Source organism: Neolamprologus brichardi, chromosome 12 (assembly GCF_056152115.1).
Source record: "Neolamprologus brichardi isolate AB-2024 chromosome 12, ASM5615211v1, whole genome shotgun sequence".
NCBI classification, from domain to species: domain Eukaryota; kingdom Metazoa; phylum Chordata; class Actinopteri; order Cichliformes; family Cichlidae; genus Neolamprologus; species Neolamprologus brichardi.
Window position 1 is genome coordinate 27,513,984 of NC_142115.1, and position 25,216 is coordinate 27,539,199.

Genomic DNA, 25,216 nt, shown 5'->3' on the forward strand with positions numbered 1-25,216 from the left:
ACATTTATATACTATTCAAGTGGAAAGGGGTTGGGCAAAATCCTTTCCAATATGTTTTAATCTAAATCAAGTACTTTTTAAAACTTCAGTCTATAACAGATTTTATCATTAAAGTCTAAAAATGTGTGATTAATGCCACTTCTATAGCTATGCCAATGAAAACATCTTTAATAGTACATACTTGTAAAGTGTGTGTCACTACTGAGCTCCAGGTTTACATGAATAAATTTATACTTGGTTAAGTGAACCTCTCATATAAATTCACACAATTTCTGTTATTGTAACCACACGGTGGAAAACTACAATTTTATGAATGTGTGAAGTGTGTGCATAAGTCATTGTTTTAGAATTTTTACAGTTAGACTTAAAACAGTATGGTACAGATAACTCATAGTTAACTCTGTGAGGTTTTTGTGTTTTTTATTAAATTGTTTTCCTATGTCTTTGCAGTCAGAGAATAAACAAAATAATCATTCTGACACACAGAAAACTGATTAATTCTTTCTCCAAAATATAGAGGTAGAGGTTACCATCTATAATTGTTTATATTATTATAAATTCACCCTTCAGGTAATATAAACACTAATGATAAAATAATATTGTGTTCTTAATAAAGTCTAAATGAGTTTACACATATTATAAAAACATCGTTATGACATTTAAATAAATTACTAAATATTTCAAAATCAATATAAATAAAGCTATAACTTTATTTCAGCTCTTTTTAGTTCCAGTACTGCTTTGTTTTCTCAACCTGGTAGGCGGGACTTCCAGCGTTTGACGTTGCTGATTTTCTTCTATCTGATTGGTCGGGAGTGACCTTTGGATTTGGCGCCACATTTCCAACAGGGAACAGAGCGGCATCGCTGTGTGTGTATTGTCAAAGCTCCGAGCCTGACAGCAAGCCAAAATAACCCGCAGTTTATGCCACCTCAGGGTGATTTGATTAGGCTCGTCTTATTTTAATAGTTTTAATCGACTAACATCTCTGAAAATGTTCATCGCGGACATAAGAAAGGATTTTTATGAAGTTGTCGCCAACCAGGTAAGGCTAACTCTAACATTAGCCAACATTGCCTAGCAGCTATGAAACTTTACATCTGAAATCGCAAACTGAAATCGCTTACATTATAAACCTTCTCGTGCTACTTACAGAGAGTCGTGCTCCTGGTGGCACCAGACATTGACGCTCTCTGCGCCTGTAAAATACTGCAGGTAAGACAATAAAATGTTAGCAAGCGGCAGTTCCTGTAGCCTTTCCGTGCACAGTTTTTGACTGTTTTTCCACTGTTATTTTGCCTCTCTTGTTCTAGTGGCTTTTGTGCATGATGACGAACATTTGCGCTCTTAAACTAAGGTCATTGTAGAGGGTAAACAGAGAGCATGCTGATTAAATACTTCCAGTTATTATGGACTTTCGGACACCCAACCGTATTGTTATAATGGGGAGGTTACCATCTGTTCATGCATTAACTGGAAATATTTAAAAGTACTGACAGTAGGTTTCAGTAAGTGCTGTTGCAGTTTATGGAGCTTTTTTGACTTTTACTGTGTTCAGAGTAATTATAAGCTGATGTAAACACTGACTGTTTGTGTCTTCACTAGGCCTTGTTTCACTGTGACCAGATCCAGTATACACTTGTGCCAGTTACAGGCTGGCAGGACCTTGGCACTGCCTTCCTTGAACACAAAGAGCAGGTAAATAAGACCAGAAGGCTGTGCTGCAAAGCGAGATTGACGTTAACACATTATTTCAAGCCAGTATGAAGGTGCTTTTAGCTTTTTGAGATCACCATGGAAACGTTTGCTTTTTTATGCGTTTCTGCTTGAGAACCTGAAGTGGAAAGCTTTGTAGTACACTACTCTGAGCCTGCACATGAATATATGACAGTAAACACTGAACCTTATGTATTGTGTTGACTGATTTTTGTGCTGCAGTTTCGATACTTTGTTCTCATCAACTGCGGAGCAAATGTTGACCTCCTTGAGATGCTGCAGCCAGATGATGACTCCATCTTCTTCATCTGTGACACTCACCGGCCTGTAGATGTGGTCAATGTCTACAATGATACCCAGGTGATGTGCAGTGGTTTGCTAATTCGGGCTATATCCCCACTAATAAGTTCACATAGGTTCACAGGCTAGGGTCTACCCCACAGAGCCTCAGAGTAGCACAGGGATTCACTCAAGGCGTGAAGTCTGAGAAGAGAAGGATCAGATGGTGTCAGGCCTGTAAGACTCAGCCCAGTGGCAGAAGTTTGATGAGGATGCGGATGCAATGCTCGACCCTACAGCTAAAGGGGACGTAAAAATGAGGTTTCGAACCATGATGACCTTGATAGTGAGCATGGTAGTGGAGACGTTTGGAGTGTAAGAAAAAAGAAGGGCCAAGTTGATGTATTATTTTAAAGCAGAAGGGGGAAAAGACAGTTCTGTATATGTGAATTTTATAAACAAAAAACATCTTCTCACATCATCAGTCTCATCAGTTTGTCTCAAGAGCCAAATAACAACACACACATTTCCTCCAATTCTATTTGGCGCTGTGTATAATCTGCCCACTGGTATGTGTGTGTTTAATAATATTAACCACTAGTTTGCCTGTAGAGCCAGGCTCTTCAGAAGGTGTTTGTCACCATTGCTTAGTCCACAGGGGAATAGGCAAGATAACAAAAAAATTGTAAAACCTTTACAAGTATCAAAGTCCAAAACTTTAGAAATACTTGTTGTTAAAATAAGTCCAAAATACATGAATTGACCCTTTTTGCTCCACATTCTCTCCAGCATGCCGGTGAAGTGCCTAGCTAGTTAGGTATAAGATTTTTCTTAATTTCTGTGACTGATAATGTCCAGCGGGCAAAGTTAGCGTAGGGGCCTTTAAATATGTAGATAAAGTCTCCTTTTTGCCCATCAGAACTACAGATGGAAGTACTCTTGTGTTACTGTGCTGTACTGTATCTGCAATCTGGTACAAAACATCAAATAGTTCATTATCTTTATGCATTTCACTGTAAACAATGATCTATTTGCACCTGAAGTTCAAGATTAACAATACTCCCACTTGTTTGTGGAAGTGAGCGTTACATTAACTCTGTCTTCTGCTCAACAGATTAAGCTGCTCATCAAACAGGATGACGACCTCAGCGTGCCGTCGTATGACGATATCTTTCGAGATGAAGATGAGGAAGGAGAAGACTCTGGAAATGAGAGCGATGAAGGCTCAGAGCCGTCTGGGAAACGCAGAAGATTTGATGAGGTAGGTATTAAACTGAGTCGGTGCTGCCCGCAGGGATGAACTGGTAGCGTGAACTGTAAAGGCTATTACATTGGGGCTGTGGTCCTGTGTTTGCAGGGGGCTGTCGAAAGGAGAATTGAAAGGCAGCGAGCCAAGAGGGAGTGGGAGGCTCGAAGGTGAAGTGTTTTTACTTAGTAGTTTGGTTCTTTCTGCGCACAGCACAACAGTTGACTGCATGCTTACCTTTCATTAATTTCACAGGAGGGAAATCCTGTTTGACTATGAGCAGTATGAATATCACGGCACCTCGGTGAGTTATGACAACCTCACATAAGTAATCTAAGAACATTAATGTTACCTGAATTTCTGAATGAACTCCTGAATTTTCATTTGTTTTCCTGTCAGGCTGCGATGATGTTTTTTGAGCTTGCGTGGGTTTTGACTAAAGATACCAAGGATATGCTGTGGTGAGCTTTCTGAGGAGATGTCATCTTTCATGGCAAACAATCTTGAAATACAGTTTATACGGTCTGTTAGATGTGCACTGCGTCTTCTTTGCAGGTGGGCCATCATCGGGCTGACAGACCAGTGGGTTCATGATAAAATCACAAAGTAAGGATGTAACTATTATCAAAACAATTAGAAACCAATTTCCCAAAAGCTCAGGACACTGAAAAATGTAAATAAAAGCTGAAAGCAGTTGCTGTCAAACAATTTAAAACCTTAAATCGGTCAAAATCTGAGAGTATTTTTTTATTTTATTTTAATGAAAGCATGCAAAGTTTTCATCTTGTACTATGGAAATTTTGAAACTTACTGGCTTGCAAATTACATAAGGTTGATGCTTCTTGGGGCTTTTCTTTTCCAGCTCACTCATAACCCATTTTTTTCTGGGTAAAACTGACTTTTACGCTCCTTTACACCACCCACTCCAGTTATAAAAATCTGAAGCCAAGATGTCGTTTTTGTCCAGAACCAATTTTAAGCTGTTTAGGTGTTGTGGGATATAACATAATCCCAAAGACAAAACTGCACCAACTTGTCTGTCAAGCTGACAAAACTTCAAAAAGGCTAAACAAGGATTGTGTCACAGGTGGCTTTTATATCAGGGGTGTAGAAAAAGCTGAGCCATACTATTGAAATTGCACAAATTTTCTTACACTGAGATATTGCAATGATTGAATGTGGAGTTACATTTCTTCACACTGACACAAAGGGGAATTTTAACTGGTGAGGTCCATTTAAAATCAAAGTAAGCTGTTTGTGGCCTGTGATGTAAAATGAGTTTGACATCCCTGGAGAAGATCTCCTTTTTATCCATATTTTGTCTCTGTACGAGATTCCTTCTGTGCTTTTTTTTTTTGTGGACATAAAAAAAAATGTTAATTTTTTTTTAAAGCATTTCAGGTCTGAAAATTTCACATAGTTCTGCGCCTGTGATGTTATGAGGGCTCGAAATAAGGTGCCAAATTTTGACTCAATGCTGTGCACTTTGAGTGTCGTGACTCAGTTTGAGTTTAATATATTAAAGTTTAAAAAAAAAAAAAAACATCAGCAGATTCTCATGAAAATTGCTTTCCTTGTCTTACTTGATATATAAAAAAAGAAATCAGTTGCTTAACAAATTGGCCCTCTTGGAGATATTATTGGACTGGAAGCAGACAAGTTCAGCACATGGACTCTGGCGATGGAGCCATGCTCGTGCAGGATGTGCTTGAGCACTGACTTACTGAAATGGGGACGATGTTGCCTCAGCTGAAGGATGTGTTGTTCAGGAATAATGGATATCACAGATATGTCACTTGGCTATATCACGAACAGTGTTGCACCCCTCATGCTGAACTGTGCTGGTGACCTGCATCCAAAAAGAGGTTTAAATTGTGACGGTTCAGACCACAGGTTTCCACTTTACCTTTAACCCTTACTGTTCAAATATAATATTTCAAAGATTTACCAATCATTGCATTTTGGGTTCTATCTGAAATATAAATACAAGGAAACTTTGTGTAAACTGTTCTTTAAAATCACTGCTGATCTCTCTTTTTTTCTTTTATATTTCTGCTGAGTTATTTTTTGTCTGCCTCGCTTCTTATTTACTTTTTTAGTATGAAGTATGTAACCGACATCGCCACTATGCAGCGACACGTTTCCCGACATAACCACCGAAACGAGGATGAGGAGAACTCGCTCTCCATCGACTGTATGAGGATCTCCTTTGAATACGAGTATCCTTAACTCATCTGGCTTGTTGCCTTTACAGATCTTTATGTTCCACCGGATTTCTGCCTCACAATTGCTGAAAATTACTGAAAGTCAGAGCCTTAACTGTCTCTTCAGTCTTCGTCTTACCCTTTACCAGCACTGGTCTCTGTATGAGAGCATTTATAATTCCTGTTACACTTCCTGCAGCTTCAAGCTCTGGACCTTAAATGGCCAAAAGAAACTCCAGGAGTTTTTAGCAGACATGGGGTAAAGTGCTTTCAAATCCATGCTTTGTGTGTTAACAAACTTCCTCTTTTTGTTGAGCCGGAATTTGTTTTATAGAAAATTTGTGTTACAGACTGCCGCTGAAACAAGTGCGTCAGAAATTTAACTCCATGGATATGTCGATCAAAGAAAACCTGAGGGACGTCATTGAGGAGTCCTCCAATAAATACGGGTATGAATTTGAATGGCAAACACTGACTGCTCATCCAGTCTGCTTTTCCCTGTTCTACTCCCATTTCTCCTCTTCATCAGTATGAAGGACATCCGCATCCAGACGTTTGGCGTTCACTTCGGCTTTAAGAACCGCTTCCTGGCCAGCGACATGGTGCACGCTACTGCTGCCTTGCTGGAGAGTGCTGAGAAAGATGACAGCGAGACTGACAACTTCATCAAGGCTCTCGATGCCCTTTCTAGGTGTGCAAAGGAAACTAAGTTCACCGTTCAAAGACTTAATTTGCTCACATTTCCTTTAAAAATGTCTTCTTCTTTTTTTCTTTTTTTTTTCTCTGTGCAGGAGCAACATCGATCGTCTGCATTTGGGTATTGAGCTAGCGAAGAAGAAGCTGATTGCCATCCAGCAAACGGTCGCCAGCTGCATCTGCACCAACCTCATCCTGTCGCAGGGACCCTTCCTCTACTGCTACCTCATGGAGGTGCGAGTGTTTGGATGCCTGAGATGTGCATGCTTTCAATTTTATTTAGCCATATATCCTATTCACATCCTCTCTTTGTAGGGAACACCTGACGTGAAGCTGTTCTCCAAGCCCATGGCGCTAACGCTGCTCTGCAAGTACCTCCTGAAGGCTTTTGTCCATTCGGTGAGTGTCTGAACGCTATCGGGACTGATTCACAATGTAGAAGGAGGTTCACTTAAATCATAGTTATTCAAGTCTCTCTGCTCTTTCACTCACGGTGTCTTGGCCAATTAGACGAGAAATAAACGCTGCAAACTGCTCCCGCTCGTCATGGCTGCCCCCAAGGATGTGGAGAAGGGAACTGTCATTGTTGTGGGAATCCCACCAGAGTCTGAGACGTCTGACAAGAAGAAGTAAGTTTCTCAGTTTATGATTTCTCTCCTTCTCAACCTGCATCTCTGGTTAAGTTGATTAGCTGCTTTTTGAAAGAGATCAGAGTCCACAAATCTCGGCAGGACTTAATCTCAACAACTCAGAGCCTGCTGGAGATGTACGGATATAAAAGTTCACTAATGTGAGCTGATTTTTGTCCATGCAATGCTCTAAAAGTCAAAACCAGAGTCTTCAAGTGGTCTCTGAGGTTAATGGTGAGCCTGTGTATGTGATATGTGAGAAGAGTTATAAGTTAGAAGCCTTGCAGCAGCGTTCTGAACAGCCTGCAGACGTTCCAGGTTCTGTTAAGACGAGCAAATGCTGAATTATAATAATTCAGACACAATTAAATAAAGGCGTGAATATTTTCCAGTTCAGAGCATGACACAGTGGGACTTAAATAACAACTAGTGGCTCTTATTTATTTCCTTTTCACATTTTTCTACCAGTATACAACAACATTGTCTCATTTCCTCCTCTGCGTTTGTTTTTGCCCTTTTAGTTTCTTTGGTCGTGCATTTGAGAAAGCTGCAGAGAGCACGAGCTCCAGGACTCTTCACGACCACTTCGACACTTCAAGTAAGAAACAGTAAAGTGTTTTTTGTTTGGTTTTTTTGCTGCTGTGCAGACAGTCAGTGAATTTGCTCTTGCATGTCTGTAATGTGGCCACTAGGTGTCAGCCTAGTCTTTGTTTAATGTGCAATCTGTTTGTCTTGCCATTCTCACCCAAACTGTCAGTTGGGATGCTGTTACTCAGGATTTTTACTTTAATCTGTCATGTCTCATGTGTGAAAGAATATTTTAGAATATTCTGCTCATTCCCATCTAAAATATTTATCCAGTTCACCATCATTTTAAAAATCGCAAGCGGAAAAACTCCTCCCAGGATGTCAGAACGCTGCTGGATGATTTGTCCTGTTGACATGTTTTTCTTTCTTATCTGTGTTTTTCTTTCTGCAGTAATTGAACTGAAGACTGAGGACAGGAGCAAGTTTCTGGATGCGCTCATCACTCTCCTTTCATGAGAAACTGAAGCTCTCCCAGGGCGACTCTGAGTTTTCAGATTGAGCCCACCGTCTCGGTTTGAACAGATCAGCTGCTGGTCACGTGTGTCAGGCGTGTAAAATGTCACCAGCACCAGAACTTTATCCTTGGTTTTGTTTTTTAAGGTTTTAAGTGGTTTTTATGTGTATATTGTACAGTGTTTTTGTAAATGTGTTGTTTTAAATTTGTCTTTTATTCCCAAATGTGAGAAATTTTAAGTCATTCACATTTTAAACATGTTTAATAAATCGTTTTATATAATGGAGACGCGTTGATTTTTATGGCTTTTTTTAAATTTTTATATGATCAGACATTATTAACTTTTTTTTTCATACTCTTGCAGTATTTAATATTTTTTACCTTATCTAATGTATGACCAGAAAATCCCGCATTCCTCACGTGTCATTTGTTGAACTTTTAACATGTCTTGGCTTCGCTGCGGCCTGAGAGAAGTCAGCTGTCTATTTTGAAGCCCAGCCAGCTTTGCTTTCTTTTTCTTGAGAAGATGAACAAAAAAATTACGTGAGGTAAGTTTTTTCGTAAATTTTCCAGAATGGCAGTTTTGAATACCAAAATAGTTTTTAGTCTCATATTTTTAAATAACTCAAGGCATAATTTTAGTGAGAACTTATAAAGGTGTTCTTAGTTGCCATATTGTAGTTGTAGTATATACAGAGACTGACGGGTATATTGGTATTTAGAATCAGCTTTAACGTTCAAGTACACATACAAGGACTCGGGTTATTTATGCCCACTTCTCAGTGAAAGAAGCATTTACTTTGACTTGACTGTCAACAGACAGTACATTGCATTATTTATTTTTAATATTAATAAATTGAGTTTGTGATATTACAACAGTTAGGGAGTGTACACTGCATAAACAGAGGAAACAAGAGTTTTTAAAAAAATGTAAAATGTTTGTGTCAGAATAAAGCGCAGGCCAATATTTAACAGTAAGAAACTGTTAAATAATGAAAACTTTAATACGGCAATTATTGTTTAAAAAAAAAAAAGGATGTACCAACTAATAACAAAAATTCTACTATTGCAGTATTTTGTGGTTATTTAACTCAAACTACAAATTTAAAGACTTTCAAATCATATGTGAAACTTTAACACCTTTCAGTGTTGAAGTTTTACATATTACTGTATTACTGTTAATGCTTCCATAGGAGCAGCCAGGTGCCCCTAATCAAATGCACTTTAGTACCTAACTGTGCACACCTTAAGCAGAGATGTATTAGTTTGATGGTCTGTAGCATTCAGGTAAGACATCAGGAATGAGAAGCCCAATAGTCTGAGATGGGTTATATGGCCAGGTGAGAAGCTTTAACAAGAGGAAAATTGTCAAGACAGTACAATTAGAAAAAGACTGAACAAGAATGGTTTGTTTGAAAAGATGCGCAGGAGAAAGCCTCCTTTCTGGAAAGAATGATGGCAGGAAGACTTAGGTTTGCAAAGACTTGTGGAACAATGTCCTTTGGACAGGTAAGAGCAAAGTGAAGATGTTTGGCTGTACTGCAAACATGCACAGGGCCATGTTTGGAGACAACCAAACATAATATTAGCACAATCAACTCGTACCAACTGTCGAGCACAGTGGTGGAGGGGTGATGATTTGGGCTTGTGGGCACCTGGCAGGCACTGAGTCAACCATGAACTTCTCTGTATACCTTCATACTCTGAAGTCAAATGTGAGGTCATCTGTGTAACAGCTAAAGCTTGGCACAAACTGAGTCATGAAACAGCACAATGAGCCCAAGCACAGCAGCAACTGTACAACAGAATGTCTGAAAATCAAAGAATGAAGGTTGCAATGGTTTGGCTAAAGTCCAGACCTCAAACTGCTACAGTAAGACCTGTGAGAGCTGTGCATAAACAAAGGGCCACAAACCACAACGAACTGGAAAAACGCTGCAGACTTTGAATGTATGCAACTCACTTTTTAATATCTAACATCTGATGCAGTCACGTATCATATGTTGCTTGAGTCGGCACAGTTGAACCTTTTCTGCAGTAGTTACTGTTTCAGGGACAATATTATATTTAATTAAAAACTCTAAAAGTAAATGTTAATGAATACATTTATGTTTTCATATTTGAAATTTCTGCTTTTTGTATTTAAAATATGTACGAGTTTAATCACTTTTAAAGCTTTTCATACAAATGGTTTCTGAGGGAGATGGAGCAAATTAAAAAGAACCTGCATGCCCAGCAACCTTTTTATTACAAGGTGGATATAGTGGATTTTAGATTACTTGCTATGCAAAGGCCCAATAAATCCTTTGAATATAGCAAACCTCACAGATTACTAGAATCAACAAGCACGTCCTGCAGTACTTGTGGTTACAGCCCAAGTCTGCTGGCTATCCAAACTTTAGCAGAAAAGCTAAAGTTTGGATATGAATGATTATGAAAAACTTCAGGCTGAAGTCCTGAAAACATCAGCAGTAGATAAGGTCAGTCTGCCACCACACAGTCAGCATAAATCACCATTAGCTTGTTATTAAGTGTTAGTGAGTTTGTTGGGGTGCATGACTTGAGGCTTTACCTAAGGAACCCTTTTCCACTCCTAGGCTATTTAAACTTCACTCATATTAGAAGGAATTACCGCATTTTTAAAACCCTCTGGTGGAAGGTTATCCATCCAGCTGCAGGCAGGAGGCAGGGGGCTGCAAAACTGCTGGGATCAGTTCGGAAAAATCCAGGCGTTATAAGGAAGTCATAAGTCTTGTATCATGAAACAAAGACTTGGCAAAGTGTTTGCTGTTGGCAGTGGTCAGTGAAAGGGTCAGAGAAAGGAATCCAAACCGATAACAGTCTTTTCATCTCAATCCAGTCTTTTGTTTTGCTGACGCACAACTTGTGGTTCCACCAAAACTCTTCTAACTGTATTTCTATGATTTCCAGTTAAAGCATTGAGGTCCACTAAACTTCACATCTTCTCCTGAGCTCAGCCCGCTCATGTGGGGCAAAGGTGAGAGCACAGCCTTGGCCCACACTTGGGAATGTAGGCCAAGCCCCCTGGTGGTGACTTGCTGCCGCCCTTGAGACTCACTGGAAGGGAAAGGCCTGAGCTGCTCCCAGCAGGGTGATTTAGATGCCTATCGCTTCTGGATCAGGATAAGATCATGAACTTCAGCGTGAAGGGAGTTTGGGTGGTTTTGCAGGAAAATCCGGAGTGAGTGGCAGCAGCGGGACGGAAACATGCTGCAGTGGAGGATGTTAAGGCAAACTGTGGTATTGTCAGGAGGGCGTGCACATCACCTTGGTTTAAGATCTGCGAGTCATGCTGTTTTCCCTAGGCTGGCTGAGAATTACTTACATCCATAATGACACTGTTTACAGTCACAGCAGAGTGATGTTATCCAGAAGAAATAATGTTACAAACTGTAACTGAGGAAGCAGAGTAGTTTATTTTAAGAGATGTAATTATCATAAATTGCCTCAGCAGCCTTTCTGCTTCCACCGCTGTCTTTGAGTTTATTTATTTATTTATTTATTGCTGGGTAATTAACATGTTTAAAGAAGACCTGTACGTTTTAGTAGAACAGAAATTTCCAAAAACGTTTCCATGTAAGAGTACCTATAATTCTTTTGTACCAAAAAATAATTATCTTTAGATACAGTAGAAGATGAGAAGACGAGGGGAACCATTGTATGTTTATTTTTTAAAATAAACTAATTAGATTTGATGTATCTTTAAGTAGCCTGTAAATTTGTGGTATTTTTTTTATCATTTTTTTTTACAATAATATTAGGAAGCATCAGTGTTGGGGAGTAACGGAATACATGTACCGCCGTTACGTATTTAAAATACAAAATATGAGTAACTGTATTCCGTTACAGTTACCGTTTAAAAAGGTGGTATTTAGAATACAGTTACTTTGTTGAAATAAATGGATTACATGGCGGTACTTCCCTGTTTCATATTGTGGCGGGTCAGGACTGTTTGGGTTTTGTTTGACAGCTACGTTCTGTCGTTCCAGGCGGCAGCGTTACGGTTGCCATGGTTACAGGGTTACGCTCTCTTTCTCTCTGCGTGTTTCCTGGGTGAGAGAGGCCTTTTTGTTGTTGTTGTGCTAAGCTAATAGGCAGAATGCTACAGGTATAGCTCTAAAGAATGTAGCATCATAGGCAGTGTAGTCCGTGCTGCAAGGAGAATGGACTGCCATACCCGTTATGTGTCTGTGAGCGAGGGAGGGAGAAAAAGGAAAAAGTATGAGCTGTCATCGAACAAAAACGGGAGCTGGAAGCATGTAAATATAATAATAACCACTGCAGCCAAGAAGAGTGCCTGACGAGCCCAGTTGTAAGTAAGCTATTAAGACTCGACTGTACACCGTGTTCGTGTTTTCCTCCAAAAACAATAAGTTCCGTTGGAGCAGCCTTTCAACGCCTCTCTCTGTCTCTTGCTAGCAAAGTTGACCCAGAGAACAAAGTAAAGCTAGTTTTCGGCTACGAGCCCGACATGGAATCCACCGTATTAGCCAGAGGTCCCTTTACTACGGTTCGGAGCCGCGGACCTTCAGTAACAGTAATAAATCACAGCAATAGTACATTCATGTAGTTGTAAACAGCATGATAATATATTAAGTAATCCAAAGTATTCAGAATACGTTACTCTCATTGAGTAACGTAACAGAATACGTTACAGAATACATTTTGGGGCATGTATTCTGTATTCTGTAATGGAATACATTTTAAAAGTAACCTTCCCAACACTGGGAAGCATAAACTCCCCCATCTCATTATAATTATATATTATTTTGATGTCCATATTACAGGCAGTCCTGATGCGTGTCTGCATTGAAATTCAACCACAAAAACTGAATTTACATTTTGAAAAGTAATGTTGTTTTTGAGGAAAATGGGTACATTATAAGTACATATAAGTATATCCCGTAATTATCAACTTCGAGGTGTTTTAGAGGAAAGAAGGTTTCTCTGTGTTACACTGTAATTATACTGCATTTCTAGGGTTGCAGGCTGTATTACTGAGTAATTTAACCTTCCAGTTTTACACTGTAATTACTCAGGATTGTAAGTTTGAAGACCTTATTTCTGCATAGCCTAACCTCCCCAACTTGAAAAATAATTACAAAGTATTATTAGGGGCATGAATTGTAACATAGAGTAGTCTAACCACCCTATTTTACATTGTATTTACACAGGATTTATTAAAAACATGCAGACTTTATTATAAAGTAGCCCAACGTTCTATATTACATTGTAATTACAGACACATTTTTGCTGCCCGTGTTATATTTTCAAGTAGAATAACATCCTCATGTTGCATTATAATTCCACAGTACGTTTTGGGGACCGGGCTGTATTAACAAGTAGCCTCCATCAACACCTCTTTTCTTGCACTGTAATTACACTGCACTTTTAGGGGCATGGGGTGTATCACTGAGTTGCCTGACCTCATAGTTTTGCATTGTAATTAAACATGTTTGGTGCCACCTGATATTGAATTAAAATGACTTTATATTTGAATTTAAATTGTCTATTTTTAATCATTTCAGTTGCTCTGATTTTCATTCGCACAAAAAATTCAGTTCTCCAAATATGTATGTATTTGTTTAATTACAATGTAAGCTGGGCAGGTTAGGTTACTCAATAATATAAGCCTTGCACCTGAAAGTAAGAAAATACCCCAAAGTTACTAAAATATTTACAGTATAATTTGTTTCTTCTATCTTTTTGAAACCTCCTGTTTTTACCCTCCTTGTTCTGCTGTGCAACTAAATCAGTATTTGAAGCTGCTGTAAACTGCGCCCTAATTCAGAAAAACCAGATGGTAATTTCCAGGAAATTACACAATACATCATGGGCTTTATTATAAATTGCTAGCACCTTTCTCTGTTGTTTGTTATACATTTATACATTGTTATTTATATGTTGTCACAAGGATGGAGACATGACAACGTTGCAAATAACGAGATCTGCTCACAGGATGTTCCCGCGGCACATCCACCTGTTTGGCCTTCTCCCCCTCAGCCATCAATCACTTTGCTCTCCACCACCCCCCTCTTGCACCTCTGGTAAAGTGGGGCCACTGCCCTTTACGCTGCTCTGCATACGAGGAATGTGGCACGTTACAGACCAGACACACACACACACTGAGGAAAACAGCTCCCCAAAGGCAGGACCATACAGTCAATGTGTAAATGTGCAGAAGAGATTTTTCAAGGCTTCACACAAACAGTACTGTTGCCTCAACAGGACTGAGCTGCTTAGTGGGGCTTTGTGGGATGTCGGTGGAGTAATGATGTGGGTGATGGGAGAGGGGTGGGGTGGGGGGGCTGATACAGTATTTTCTGACTTTTATGATACACTGTTATGATCTACATTTAAAAACTCCATTAATTCACATAATCCGTTACATACACATATCAGTAACACACATAAACATTGCTAACTGCACAATTTTTAGTGTGTTTGACATTTCTGCACTCATACTTCTTTCTTATCTGCTGACATGTACACAAATACCACTGGCTCTGGTTGTGTTGGCCTTCTCCATTCATTTATTGGTCCGCTTGATGTATAGGCATTCCTGGTCCTAGCAAATTCTAATTACTTTGGTTAATCAGACTTTTTATCTAGTGCCACGGCACAGCTGAGTAGTTAGTCTTTCTAACAATGACAACCTATAGAACAACAAAATGTTGTTTCATTAATTACTTACATGCTCGTGTCCTTTCTTGAAATAAACTCTCAGAAATTTGCACATTCATCAAAATCCATAAAAAAATGAGCACCAGCTGTTTTTACTCCTGTTCCTTCTCTGTCTTTGACAAACCTCTGGACAGCCAGAGACTTAGAGTCTCTCCGTCATGCTGTGAGCAGATCAAGATCCACAGTCCTATACGAACTTTTTACACAAACTCAACAGTACAAATATTATCACCTTAAAACCTTTATTTCCTGCACTGCTTCTGCTGCTTTCGTCTCACCCTGTCAGCCCACAGCTGCCCTTAATGATCCCTAACCCCTACGACCTTTAACCTCTTCAAACCCTCTCACAGTTGGCGGTGTTATTTCCTGAATTGGTCTGTTCTCTTTTGTTTTAAAATGCTTTCAAGCAAAAGAGATTAGCAGCAAAGATATGACGCAGGGCCTGAGAGGTGCTTCTGGGCCTTCAGTTGATCAGTCTACTGTTTACTGAATCCTCATCAGAAATGATTCAAATAACTAAGGAAGATGGAGCTGGAGAAAAGGTTGAGGAATGCCAAATTACACAAGAAGTGGACTGAATCTCAATGAAAACAGGCCTTACGGAGTGATGACATTTTGAAATTTTTGGATCACATTTCTGTTAGTGTGAACAGAAGAGGTCAAGAGAGAGGCACAACATGAGTGTCTGCAGCCATCTGTAAATCACGATGAAGTGTCTGTCATGTTTTGAGGCCAGTGGTGGATGTTGTCAAAATTGATGGAATTATGAATGCAGAAAGAAAAAGGTTGCTTTTTGTCCACCACGCAGTATTATTTGAAAAGGGTCTGGTTGGAAACCGCCTAATTTTTCAGTATGGCAATGTTCTCAAAACACTGCCAATGCAACTAAAACACACCTGGATAAAAAACACACACACTGGAGCACTATCAGTTGTGGACTGGCCTCCTCGGAGCCTCGACCTCAACATTATTAAAGCAGTGTGGGATCAACTTGACAGAGAATGAAAAGGCTGCCAAAGAAGAAGAGCCTTGAACGTCCTTCAAGAAGCCTGCAGATAGCTTACCTAAGAGAGTGCCGGCTGTGTTAAAGAACTTGCTGGTCATACTTTTAATATTGACTTTTAAGCTCGTTAGAATTGAAACTCTGCTTTATATACTGTATTTCTATGTATGCACCTTTACCCATTTTCCAAGCAAAATATAAAGAAATGAGTGATGTCTCAAGACTTGTGGACAATAATGTAACCAATCTAGACTATAACCATGATAACTGCACTAATACAAGGTCTGTTTATGTATAAATATGCTTTCCACAGGATGTTTTTTAGCATTGTGTAGAAAACCCTAATCGGCATGACATTCCTGTTACATTTGTGTGTTTGCACACTGGGATGTCAAGCAGAAACACTGAAGGAAGGAGGGCAGGCTCAAACACAGTCGGGTGTGATGAGAGTGTCTTTTTTTTTGCCATTTCCTGTGGTGGGTGGCTCAGTCATGCAGGACACCCTTTAATGGATAACAAGCAGAACAACTTTCTTTCTTCAAAATAACCTATGGTCCCCTGAACACAGACAGAAAGCTCAGGAAGAGAAAGACAAAAACAAAACACACACTAACATGAGTTTCCTTGTTCTACCTTTAATTTTTCCACATATCAAATTCAGGTTTTTTTTCTTTTCAAGAGTCCCAAGTTTTCCTGCAAGATGTAATTAGTGCAGAAACAATACACTTTGTGCATCTAAATCCTGATCCTGTTTGTGTACGTGGTTTAGATAGTGTTTGTTTACTAAACCACTGATTGCCATATCCTATGTTTGAACGGGAGTCCAAATAGAAGCCAAAGTTAAAGTACTGCCTGTATCGCAGCCCTTTATAGCAACAGGAGTAATAAACAGTGCTGGTGGTGACATAACATACGTTTTGCTAACCATGCCAAATCAGAAATGTCTCCTGATCACACCCAGACATTCCTCATGCTGCCAGCACTCCTCTTCATCTCAGCAGATTGTTGCCATTCACTACTTTAACTCATCCATCGTACCCACTTGTATATGTGTGCGATGAAGTTTTTATGTGTCCAGGTATTTAAAATGTCCATCTGAAGATATACCGAAACATGATCTCACTCAGACTGGCATGGAAGGAGTAGAGACTCCCTGTTTGAATTTCTCCCCGCTCATATTTTTGAGATACAACCATCCCTGTGCTCTCTGTTTATCGCACTTTTAAGAAAACACTCGCTGTAGAAATGTTGTTGGCTTGTCTTAAATTATACATGAAAATCTAAATATTGTGTCATTTTTGGGAAAGTGAGATTAAATATTTGGCATGCCTTTTTGTAAATGTTGAGATTTGAAGCGTTAAAGGTTTAAAGGTTTAGATGCTTTTTCGGGGTGGTAAGTGGAAATAATCTGTGACATATTTTTAATTGATATGATGAACCTGTTGCTTGTTAACACATCAAGCAAATACAGATTTGAAAGAATAATTCACTTTATCATACATTTACCAGCAGGTAATAGTTACTGAAAGTTCTTGTCCAGTAGAATGTGATATTTATAGACCTACATAATGCATCTTCTGATTTCTCAAACATGCCACAGTATTCCTGTTTAAAATGGGAGAGCTGTCAACATAGTTTTTACATGATGTATACATAAGGATTTAAATATTACCAATAAAGTAAACGCATCAATAGAATTTGGAGGTCGAATTATCCCTGAATTATGTCGTAGATGAACATTTTAACAACCTATTAAATAACACATGTTAAATCTGTTTTTCACAACCTTATCTGAGCTTTATCAAATGTACATTGAGCAAAATACAAAAATCTTGAGTGTTTTTTTTAAGTTGCAAAATCGGTTCAGCCAAATAATTCTCTATATGGCTTTAAATACACCTTTCCTTACAGATATTTGAGATATTTGATACATTTTAAAAGTTTTAGAAGTTTGGGGATTTCAAATAACGTTGTACTTGTATCAATACAAGTACTTATACAGAGTACTCAAAGATACTGCAAAAAAACCAAGAGCTTCAGCTCATATCCTGCCAGCTTCAGTTAGCACAATAAATGTTCATGACGGTGCGATTACAAGAACCCTGAACAGGCTATGGTTTAAAAGGGTTGCCAGGAGAAAGTCTCTTGCATGAGAGCACAGCTAGGGTTTGCAAAATAACATCTGAACAAACCACAAGACAATGTCCTTTGGACAACTGAGACCCAAGTAGAGATGTCTGACCATAATGCACAGTGCTGGATTTGGAGAAAACCATAACAGCACAAACACCTCATACCAACGGTCAAACATGGTGGTGAAGGGGTGATGATTTGAGCTTGTTTTGCAGCCACTGGCCATGGGCACCTGGCAGGCACTGAGCTGACCGTGAACTCCTCTGTATTCTAAAGTATCATGAAGTCATATGTGATGATGTCTGTCTGATGTCTGTGAAGGTTCTCAGTCATCCACATCATCGTAGTCTAAGGAGCTTGGAAAGAAAAGCGTCTGGACTTCTTTAAGTTTCCTTGAAGACTTTTCACCTCTCATCAGCTGTCAGTCAGACAGCATTAGCTGTCAGCTAATGCTTGGCCCAGACTATCATGCAACAGAAGCACAGCACCAAATAAAAGCACAGCTGAAAATAAAAAGAATCGAGGTGATACAATTAAGTCCAGACTTCAACCTGACTGAAAAATTGTGGCTTATCTTAAGTGAGCTGCGCAAAAACAAATACCTGCAAAACTCAATGAACCAAAGTAGGTTTGACTCCATAGAGTCCTGTGGTAACTTTCTTTTTCATGTGTCTGTATATACGTGCATACAGGTTATTTTTCTGCAAACTGTTTGAGGTATATGATGCTGTGGCTCTGAGCACATAGTTCTCTTGATAGGACCTTCTGTTTGTGACATGCAGCCAATCAAAAGAAATCTCCAAAGGGAGACTGGCCTTAAAGATTAAGGAGCTAAAATAGTTTGTCTTGGGCAGAGGATGAGATCAGGGGCTGCACCAGTGCAAGAAAAAAAGGATTATTTTGAGTTCTGAATCATGTTAAGCTCGTCTAAAAGAGAAGCAGGAAATGAATACAATATGCTCATTTTAAATGCTGGACTTAGCCCCTACAGTATAAAAATGGGTGAATTTATTTTTAACTATTCTCCTCATAAAAGCAACATTTGATAATTTCCCTTGTACCCTTAATGACGAGCTTTGAGTATTTACCAATAAAGACGTGACTTGACCACCATTAGTAGTTTCCAGGTAGCTACATAGGCAGAGACCACCCACACTAACTTCTGATGCACATCCAGTCTTTTTGTTCAATAAGCAGGCCTGAAACACTAGGTTCAGAAAAAAACATTTCAAGGGTTCCTTCTAGTTATCTTTCAAGGGGTAAAGAGATAAAGGGATTTGTCCTTTTCCCGGTAAAAGATAAATCACGTGTCCCTATTTTCCAGATTTGACCTGATGTTTGTTTACACGTGATGATGTCTTTGCTGTTCTGTGAAGTGCAAAAAGTAAACAAACTTAACATCTTCACTTTTACATAATCCAGATGGATATTTTAATGTTTGAGGAATGTCTGTTCGCAACCCACAGATGAGCAATTATATGTTTGGATTGCATCAAACCACTAACCTAGCATAAAACAGAGGGTTGTCATATGCAAACTCATACATTTATCTGTACCTGTGTTTGTGTGAATACTGAAGCCTAGGGAGTAGTTTACCCAAACCACAGGACTCCATCTACACACACACATTACACTTCTACTTCTCCTCCTCTCCGCACCCTCCATGTTCCTTCCTGTTCCTGTTTCCTGTTCTGCTGTCCCCCTGCACAGGAAGCCTGGTCGTGCTACTGGACTCTGACAAAAAGCCGTGAGTCAAGCTGTAAACTTTCTGGACACACTGGAGGAAAGAACGTGGAGTTTTGTTTTGTTTTTTCTGATCTCCATCTCCATCTAGCTCTCTCATTGTTTCTCAAACAAATGACTCATGGGGTCTTTAACTCTATGTACAAAGCCACATTTGTCCTCCACGTTTAACCACCTGCAGACTCTTGGCTTTGCTGTCTGTGAGTAAGCTGTGTCCAGCTGGGAGGTCTGTAGATTGTATGCACCTGCTGGCTCTGGTGCAAGTCTTACTCAGTCAGTAAAAGCATTACTCAGTTCTCTTGTTTTGTGACTCGTTTACGCTGCTTTAGAGGCTTTGTAATATCATTGTCCTGTAATGTTAAGTTTTAAAGTGACCAATCGTTCCAAGAGCCGTTATCAGCTGGTGTGAGGAGCTCAGACTGAGGGTTGTGACCCTGATCCGAAGTTTGAGGCTCGGCTTCGATTAGATCATGCCTGATCAGTGGAGGGAGCCGATCTGCAGCCTGACCCGTGACCAGCTCCAGAGGTCAAGGTTCAAGCCATGAGAGTCGACTTCTTAACTCAACCCTGAAAAAACACACGTCTCTCATTCGTGACACAAATCTGAAATCAGCAATCAATCTGATCGCCTTTTGACACGGCCTTAACTGTATGGCCTCTCGCTCACTCGGAGGTCAAGTTTAGTTGTTCTCTGTGTGCTGTGTCATCCGTTTCGCATGTGTTTGTTTGTGTGCATGTTTCAAAACATATGGCAACATTTGCTCTTTGGATGAAACACAATGAAGAAAATATGCTTTTGCTGTCTCAGCCATTTTTGCAGTGACCATTAAAGGCTTTAAGTAAATCCCTCCTTCATCTTCCAGACTGCTGTGGATAGGCTGTGCGTATATTTGTGTGTGTGCATGTGTGTGTGTGTGTGGTTGTATGTGCGCGCGTGTGTGTGTGTGTCCATAGTTACTGGAATGTCTGCTAGCCAGGCCTTTTATTAGGCTCATCCATACCACCACATTATAGGCTCCCGTAGCCAGGCAACTGCAGGTTCTGGCTGGTTACAATGGCGAGCGTCCATTGAGTGACGTCGCTGGCCCTATTTGCCTCCCTCCTAAGAGAAATGAGGGCCTTTTTTAAATGTGCACCCCCATTCCAGCTCTTTCAATACTCACACATACATACACTCACTTAACCCGTTACTCACACAGACAGACACACACACTGTGCTTCGTCACCCTCTGTGAAGATGAGTGGAACTAACAATCTGAGAAAAAAAAAACACATCTCACTGAGGCAAAGCACACTGCAGCTTCCCGGGAGTGTCTTTGTGTAGGAAAACCCATGCAGGCCACAAAGTGTGAGCGCTTACTGTAAGCCAGTCTTAGCCTGATTATGTTACTTTGTCTAGTAGAACATGTTTTACTGTGCAACAACATTCCAACTAATACAAGTAGATTAGGTTATGATAACCTGTGCATTTATAGGTAAACATGAAATTATGATTAACAGTTATTGAAGTTACAAATTACTCACATTTTATTATTTAGACTAAAAGCAAAGGTTGCCATTAAAAACATGGTCATTTTGTTGGATTCATAGTCTAAATTCCAAAGAATTTGGAATTTAGACTATAATAAAGAATAAATAAAGAATTTTATTTATTGATTCAGTCTGACATCAATAAATAAAAGCTGTACCATTTACCGTTTGGGAAAAAAGTAATTTTGGTGATCTCAAACCAGCTATCAGAGATCTTGGAGTGACGTTTTATGGGGAGTTTTCACTGAATTCTGATGTTAACAGTTGACTAATTTCACAAATGCAGTCCTATTATATCTAAATGTGAAATGGAGTTTGTTATTCCTGCTTTTATTTCCTCTCACCTTGACTACTGCAGCTCACTGCCTTCTCCTTGGGTTGTCTAGCACTCATACAAAATGCTGCTGCAAAGCTCCTTACCAGCTCCTCCATCCTTCAGCTCCTCACATCACACCTCTGCCGATCTCACTGCACTGGCTCCAGAATCCAATTCAAAGCTTAGGCGTTCCTCTTTGGGAGTCTGCATGATGAAGCACCCACTTTTGCACACCTCACCGGGACTCTCAGGTGTTGATCAGGACTTGGGATCAAGAGTAAAAACTAAACATGACAGAGCCTTTGCAAGTGTGAGCCCCCGCTCTCTTTGCAACACTCTGCCCTCCTGTGTCCAATCGATGAGCAGTTTTTTTTTTTATCCGTTTCCAATTGAACTTGTGCTTTTTTCATATCTTTCAGAAAATGCAAGTAAGTAGACCTTGAAATGGAAATATTTTATCAAACTTATAGATGAGGACCTTGTGATATGGTTGAACATGCTGGAAACTTGCTGCAGTCTCAGTGAAACCTTTGTTGTTTTCTTAACTGCATATTCAACTTACAATTGTGGGCACCCTGAGTTTCTGATGATGATTTTAATCTACCATGAAGTATTTCTTATGTGTGTTACTAGAGGTCCACTGATCGCCCTATATCCTGACTGTATGCAGCCTCTCTGCGTGGCCATATTTTGAACTTTTAAGAGGGCATATGACCTGCTAAGATTCGTAAGTCACCAGCAAAACAAGTATGCATAAGCTTCTGTAATCCAGTCACAGTTCTAAATCAGAGAGCTGTTATTGGAATATCTTGTGTATTTTTCCCCTGTTGTTCCCACTGTTTAAATCGGACTGTAACTTCATTACCTTAATATACCAAAGTAATCCCCAGTGTTTTGAGTAAATTCCTCGCCTGTGAAGTAAGTAAACAAATTGCTCTGTACCAATTTGTCATGGAGCCTGCCTATCTTAGCACCTCGGTGGAAGAAGATGTGAAGACTTATGAATGAATGAATGGAGTGACTTGCAGGACAACGATTGCAGCAGCTTCTCCACAGCTTTAATTTGAACGTCTTTCACTGACTGCGGATGAGGAGGGGAGGGGAGGTGGTCTGAAGGGGGGTGGGGGTATTGTGAGTTGAACAGCAGAGCCCCACTCTGGCTGAATGGGTATTGTCATCTGGATTTCTATGGCTAACCAAAATACTTTCTCCCGCCGTGGGGGTTGGTTTATGGATTCATGATGGGAATGGCAAGTCTTACACACAGCTATGGAGGGCACTCCTGCCCCTGCAGACCATCATAACTCAGACTTTAGCACTAAAAAAACACTTCAAATGAGGATTATATACAATATATTCAGTTTAATCTTAATAAAATGAAACAGTATTGCATCTTCAGATACATGAATATGGAATCATTACATCAAACATCAATAACAGAAAACAAAGTTTATTTCTGGAAATTGTGAAAAAACAAAAGACTTCCTGCAATGAAGGGAAAAGTTGCAGGTTCTCGAGACTGTAGCCTACACTGCATCTGTTGCACATTTTCATGTCACATATAGGCCAAATCTCCAGAATCTACAGGTCCAAAATAAGAGCAAGCCTCAAAGCCACCCCCCTCTTATTAACTTCTGAGCAAAACAAAAGCTTATCTGAGATTTATGAGGGCTTTGACACAACATTTTACTTTGACATTGTTGTCAATTGTCCCCCTAAAGGAAACTGGTCTTTGAACGCGTGGGAGTGCAAACATTCTCAGTTACTGTACAAGGTTGTGCTGACAATGCACATCAAGGCAAAAGAACAGCCTACATTTTTCGGTGGCTAGAGTTCCTCAATAAAAGAAAAAAACAACAACAACAACAACATGTAGTTACAGCAGTAAACAATTCAAAATACTAATAATTTCGAGAATTTACAAAGCTGGTACCTAAGAAAGATACTCTTTTTTTATATACGTCGTGAGCTACCTCCTGTAGTTGATAGTCTTTGTTTAATCTCCTGTAGACAGACACATAAAGGACGTGGTCCGAGCGTATTGAAGGGCCAGTGTAAAAACAATAGAGGTGGTTCCACTGATTTTCAAAGTTCAAATTTATGAAAAAAACAAACAAACTGCTGGTGCAAAGATAAAGTCCGTAAAAAACAGTTTTTTCAAAAGCGGCAGGTTCACTATTAGGCGTCACCTCCTGGGAGCCACATAGCTACACATAATTCCTCTTGTCATAGTCCCCGTTCTGCGTGGCGGCTCTTTTGGTCTGTGCGTATTTTACTGAATATCCCGAGTTCCCGCTGGAAGGACAGGAGCAGCACAGCAGCGCTCCTCCGATCAGCAGCAGCGCTGTGGCCGCCCAGCCGATGTAGAGCGCAGCGCCGATCTCCCTCTTCTTGGATGCGGGCACCTGCGGGTTGTAAAAGTCCGATATAATGTTGTTTGCCATCCAGCAAAGGGGCACGAGCACAAACAGGCCACTGAGGATGTAGATCACCCCACCGGCGTTCACCACCCGAGCTTTGACGTACTCAGTGCGGATACAGTTGGTGCACTGTGCCCCCGCAATCACAACCATGAGACCCAGCACTCCCATCACGGAGGAGATGATGGTGAGCGCTCTGGCCGCCTGCAGGTCGTGGGAGAGAGCGAGGACGGAGTCGTGCACCTTGCACTGCATCTGCCCCGTGCTCTGCACCACACACGACATCCACAAGCCGTCCCAGAGCGTTTGAGCCACCACGATGTTGGCTTCGATGAAAGCCGTCACCTTCCACATAGGTAACCCGCACGCAACCATGACCAGGAGCGAGCCAATTACGCACATGGAAAGTCCCAAAATCTCCAGTCCGGCCGACACCATTTTCACTCTTGTTATGTTCAGTCAGGTCCGCGTGAAGGTGCTTAAACTCTCCGCTTGTTTCTCTCCTTGAAAGCAAAGTGCGGTTTTCGCTTTTGTCTTCTTCCTTCTCAACTCGATACAGGAGGGTGAGTCGTTAGTCTCGCATCACTCGTTACGTTTACGCAGAGATGTAAGGCAGCAGCTCCCAGTCTCTTTGTTAGCGAGGGGATGTGAAAACAACTGGAATCACAGTCGCACCGGACCACGAATATCTGCGAGGTGGGGGTGTGTGGACTCGGAGAGAAACTTTCCTCCAATCCGCTGTGTCCGCATCCTCAAGGGACCAATGAAAGCGCAGGGAAGTTGACCGACTGAATAAAGCGGTCCAGAGCGCATTGTGCTTTTGAACAGTTATTTACAATGAATAGAGGGGGCGGGAGAGGGGTGAAGAGATTTTATGGCAGACCTCTGTGTGCGCGTTAACGTTGTGGAACAGCTGAAGTGCAGTGGTGTGATGAATCACGGCACTTGCTATTGATTCTTCAGACATGGAGGATAATGCAACTTGTCTGTTGGGTATAATTATCATTTCACACCTATTCTCATAGGAATATTATATTTGTCTAACCCATTAGTCAGAAAAGAAGTACAAATCTGATTTTTAAATATGTCCACTTATCTTTGAAGCATTTTTTTAGACTCTACAAAAACAAGTACAAGTACAACAAGAGTTTTTTTTTTTTAAATGCTTTTCTTTATTACTGTTGTTTTGTCTTAATTTCACCTTCATCTTCAGTCAATCATTTGCAGTCAACTTGCACTTTTAAATAGCTTATTTTAAGTTCATAAACTATCTACAGCTAATTTTATATGTTTAGTGTTTGGACTGGAGGGTTTGCGCCCAATGACTGCAATGAGTTGACTTTTCCTGTCAAGTGCCCTTGGTGGCGCAGGCAGATTTCAAATTCTAAAAGCCTCACATAGGATTCATACAGTCCTACCAGCACAAAATGGAATTTTACTGCAGGATATGTTCAGTGTAGCAGGCTTGATTTGAACTTGGGAGAACTTTTAATCTGCTTAAGGTGGTACTACCAAAATATAACTCTCAGTGAAAGATTTGTCTTGGCTGAGGGA

At 40.2% G+C, this 25,216-nt stretch overlaps 2 protein-coding genes across 3 annotated transcripts; one reads left to right on the plus strand and one right to left on the minus strand.

Annotated features, from left to right (window-relative positions):
- Positions 1 to 839: 839 nt before the first annotated feature.
- Positions 840 to 8,092, plus strand: cdc45 (CDC45 cell division cycle 45 homolog (S. cerevisiae)). Of its 2 annotated transcripts, XM_006789933.3 has the most exons (18): positions 840 to 1,045; positions 1,156 to 1,215; positions 1,606 to 1,698; positions 1,939 to 2,076; positions 3,110 to 3,256; positions 3,353 to 3,411; positions 3,497 to 3,545; positions 3,641 to 3,702; positions 3,797 to 3,847; positions 5,341 to 5,460; positions 5,573 to 5,704; positions 5,796 to 5,894; positions 5,975 to 6,136; positions 6,237 to 6,375; positions 6,457 to 6,540; positions 6,652 to 6,770; positions 7,292 to 7,368; positions 7,750 to 8,092. In XM_006789933.3, exons 1-18 carry the CDS (start codon positions 995 to 997, stop codon positions 7,812 to 7,814), a joined length of 1,707 nt encoding a protein of 568 aa, XP_006789996.2. In that variant the 5' UTR covers positions 840 to 994; the 3' UTR covers positions 7,815 to 8,092. The 2 variants fall into 2 exon arrangements, with proteins under 2 accessions (XP_006789996.2, XP_035763229.2); XM_035907336.2 differs by lacking the exon at positions 5,796 to 5,894.
- A 14,492-nt stretch (positions 8,093 to 22,584) lies between these two features.
- On the minus strand, positions 22,585 to 24,363 carry cldn5a (claudin 5a). The gene has a single exon (XM_006789934.3). It carries the CDS (start codon positions 24,098 to 24,100, stop codon positions 23,450 to 23,452), a length of 651 nt encoding a protein of 216 aa, XP_006789997.1. The 5' UTR covers positions 24,101 to 24,363; the 3' UTR covers positions 22,585 to 23,449.
- Positions 24,364 to 25,216: the final 853 nt, after the last annotated feature.

Coding starts and splice junctions, on each gene's coding strand:
- cdc45 (XM_006789933.3), top strand. CDS start 995: ATGTTCATCGCGGACATAAGAAAGGATTTTTATGAAGTTGTCGCCAAC. Junction 1,046..1,155: donor ATGAAGTTGTCGCCAACCAG/GTAAGGCTAACT, acceptor TGCTACTTACAG/AGAGTCGTGCTCCTGGTGGC. Junction 6,376..6,456: donor TCTACTGCTACCTCATGGAG/GTGCGAGTGTTT, acceptor CTCTCTTTGTAG/GGAACACCTGACGTGAAGCT.
- cldn5a (XM_006789934.3), bottom strand. CDS start 24,100: ATGGTGTCGGCCGGACTGGAGATTTTGGGACTTTCCATGTGCGTAATT.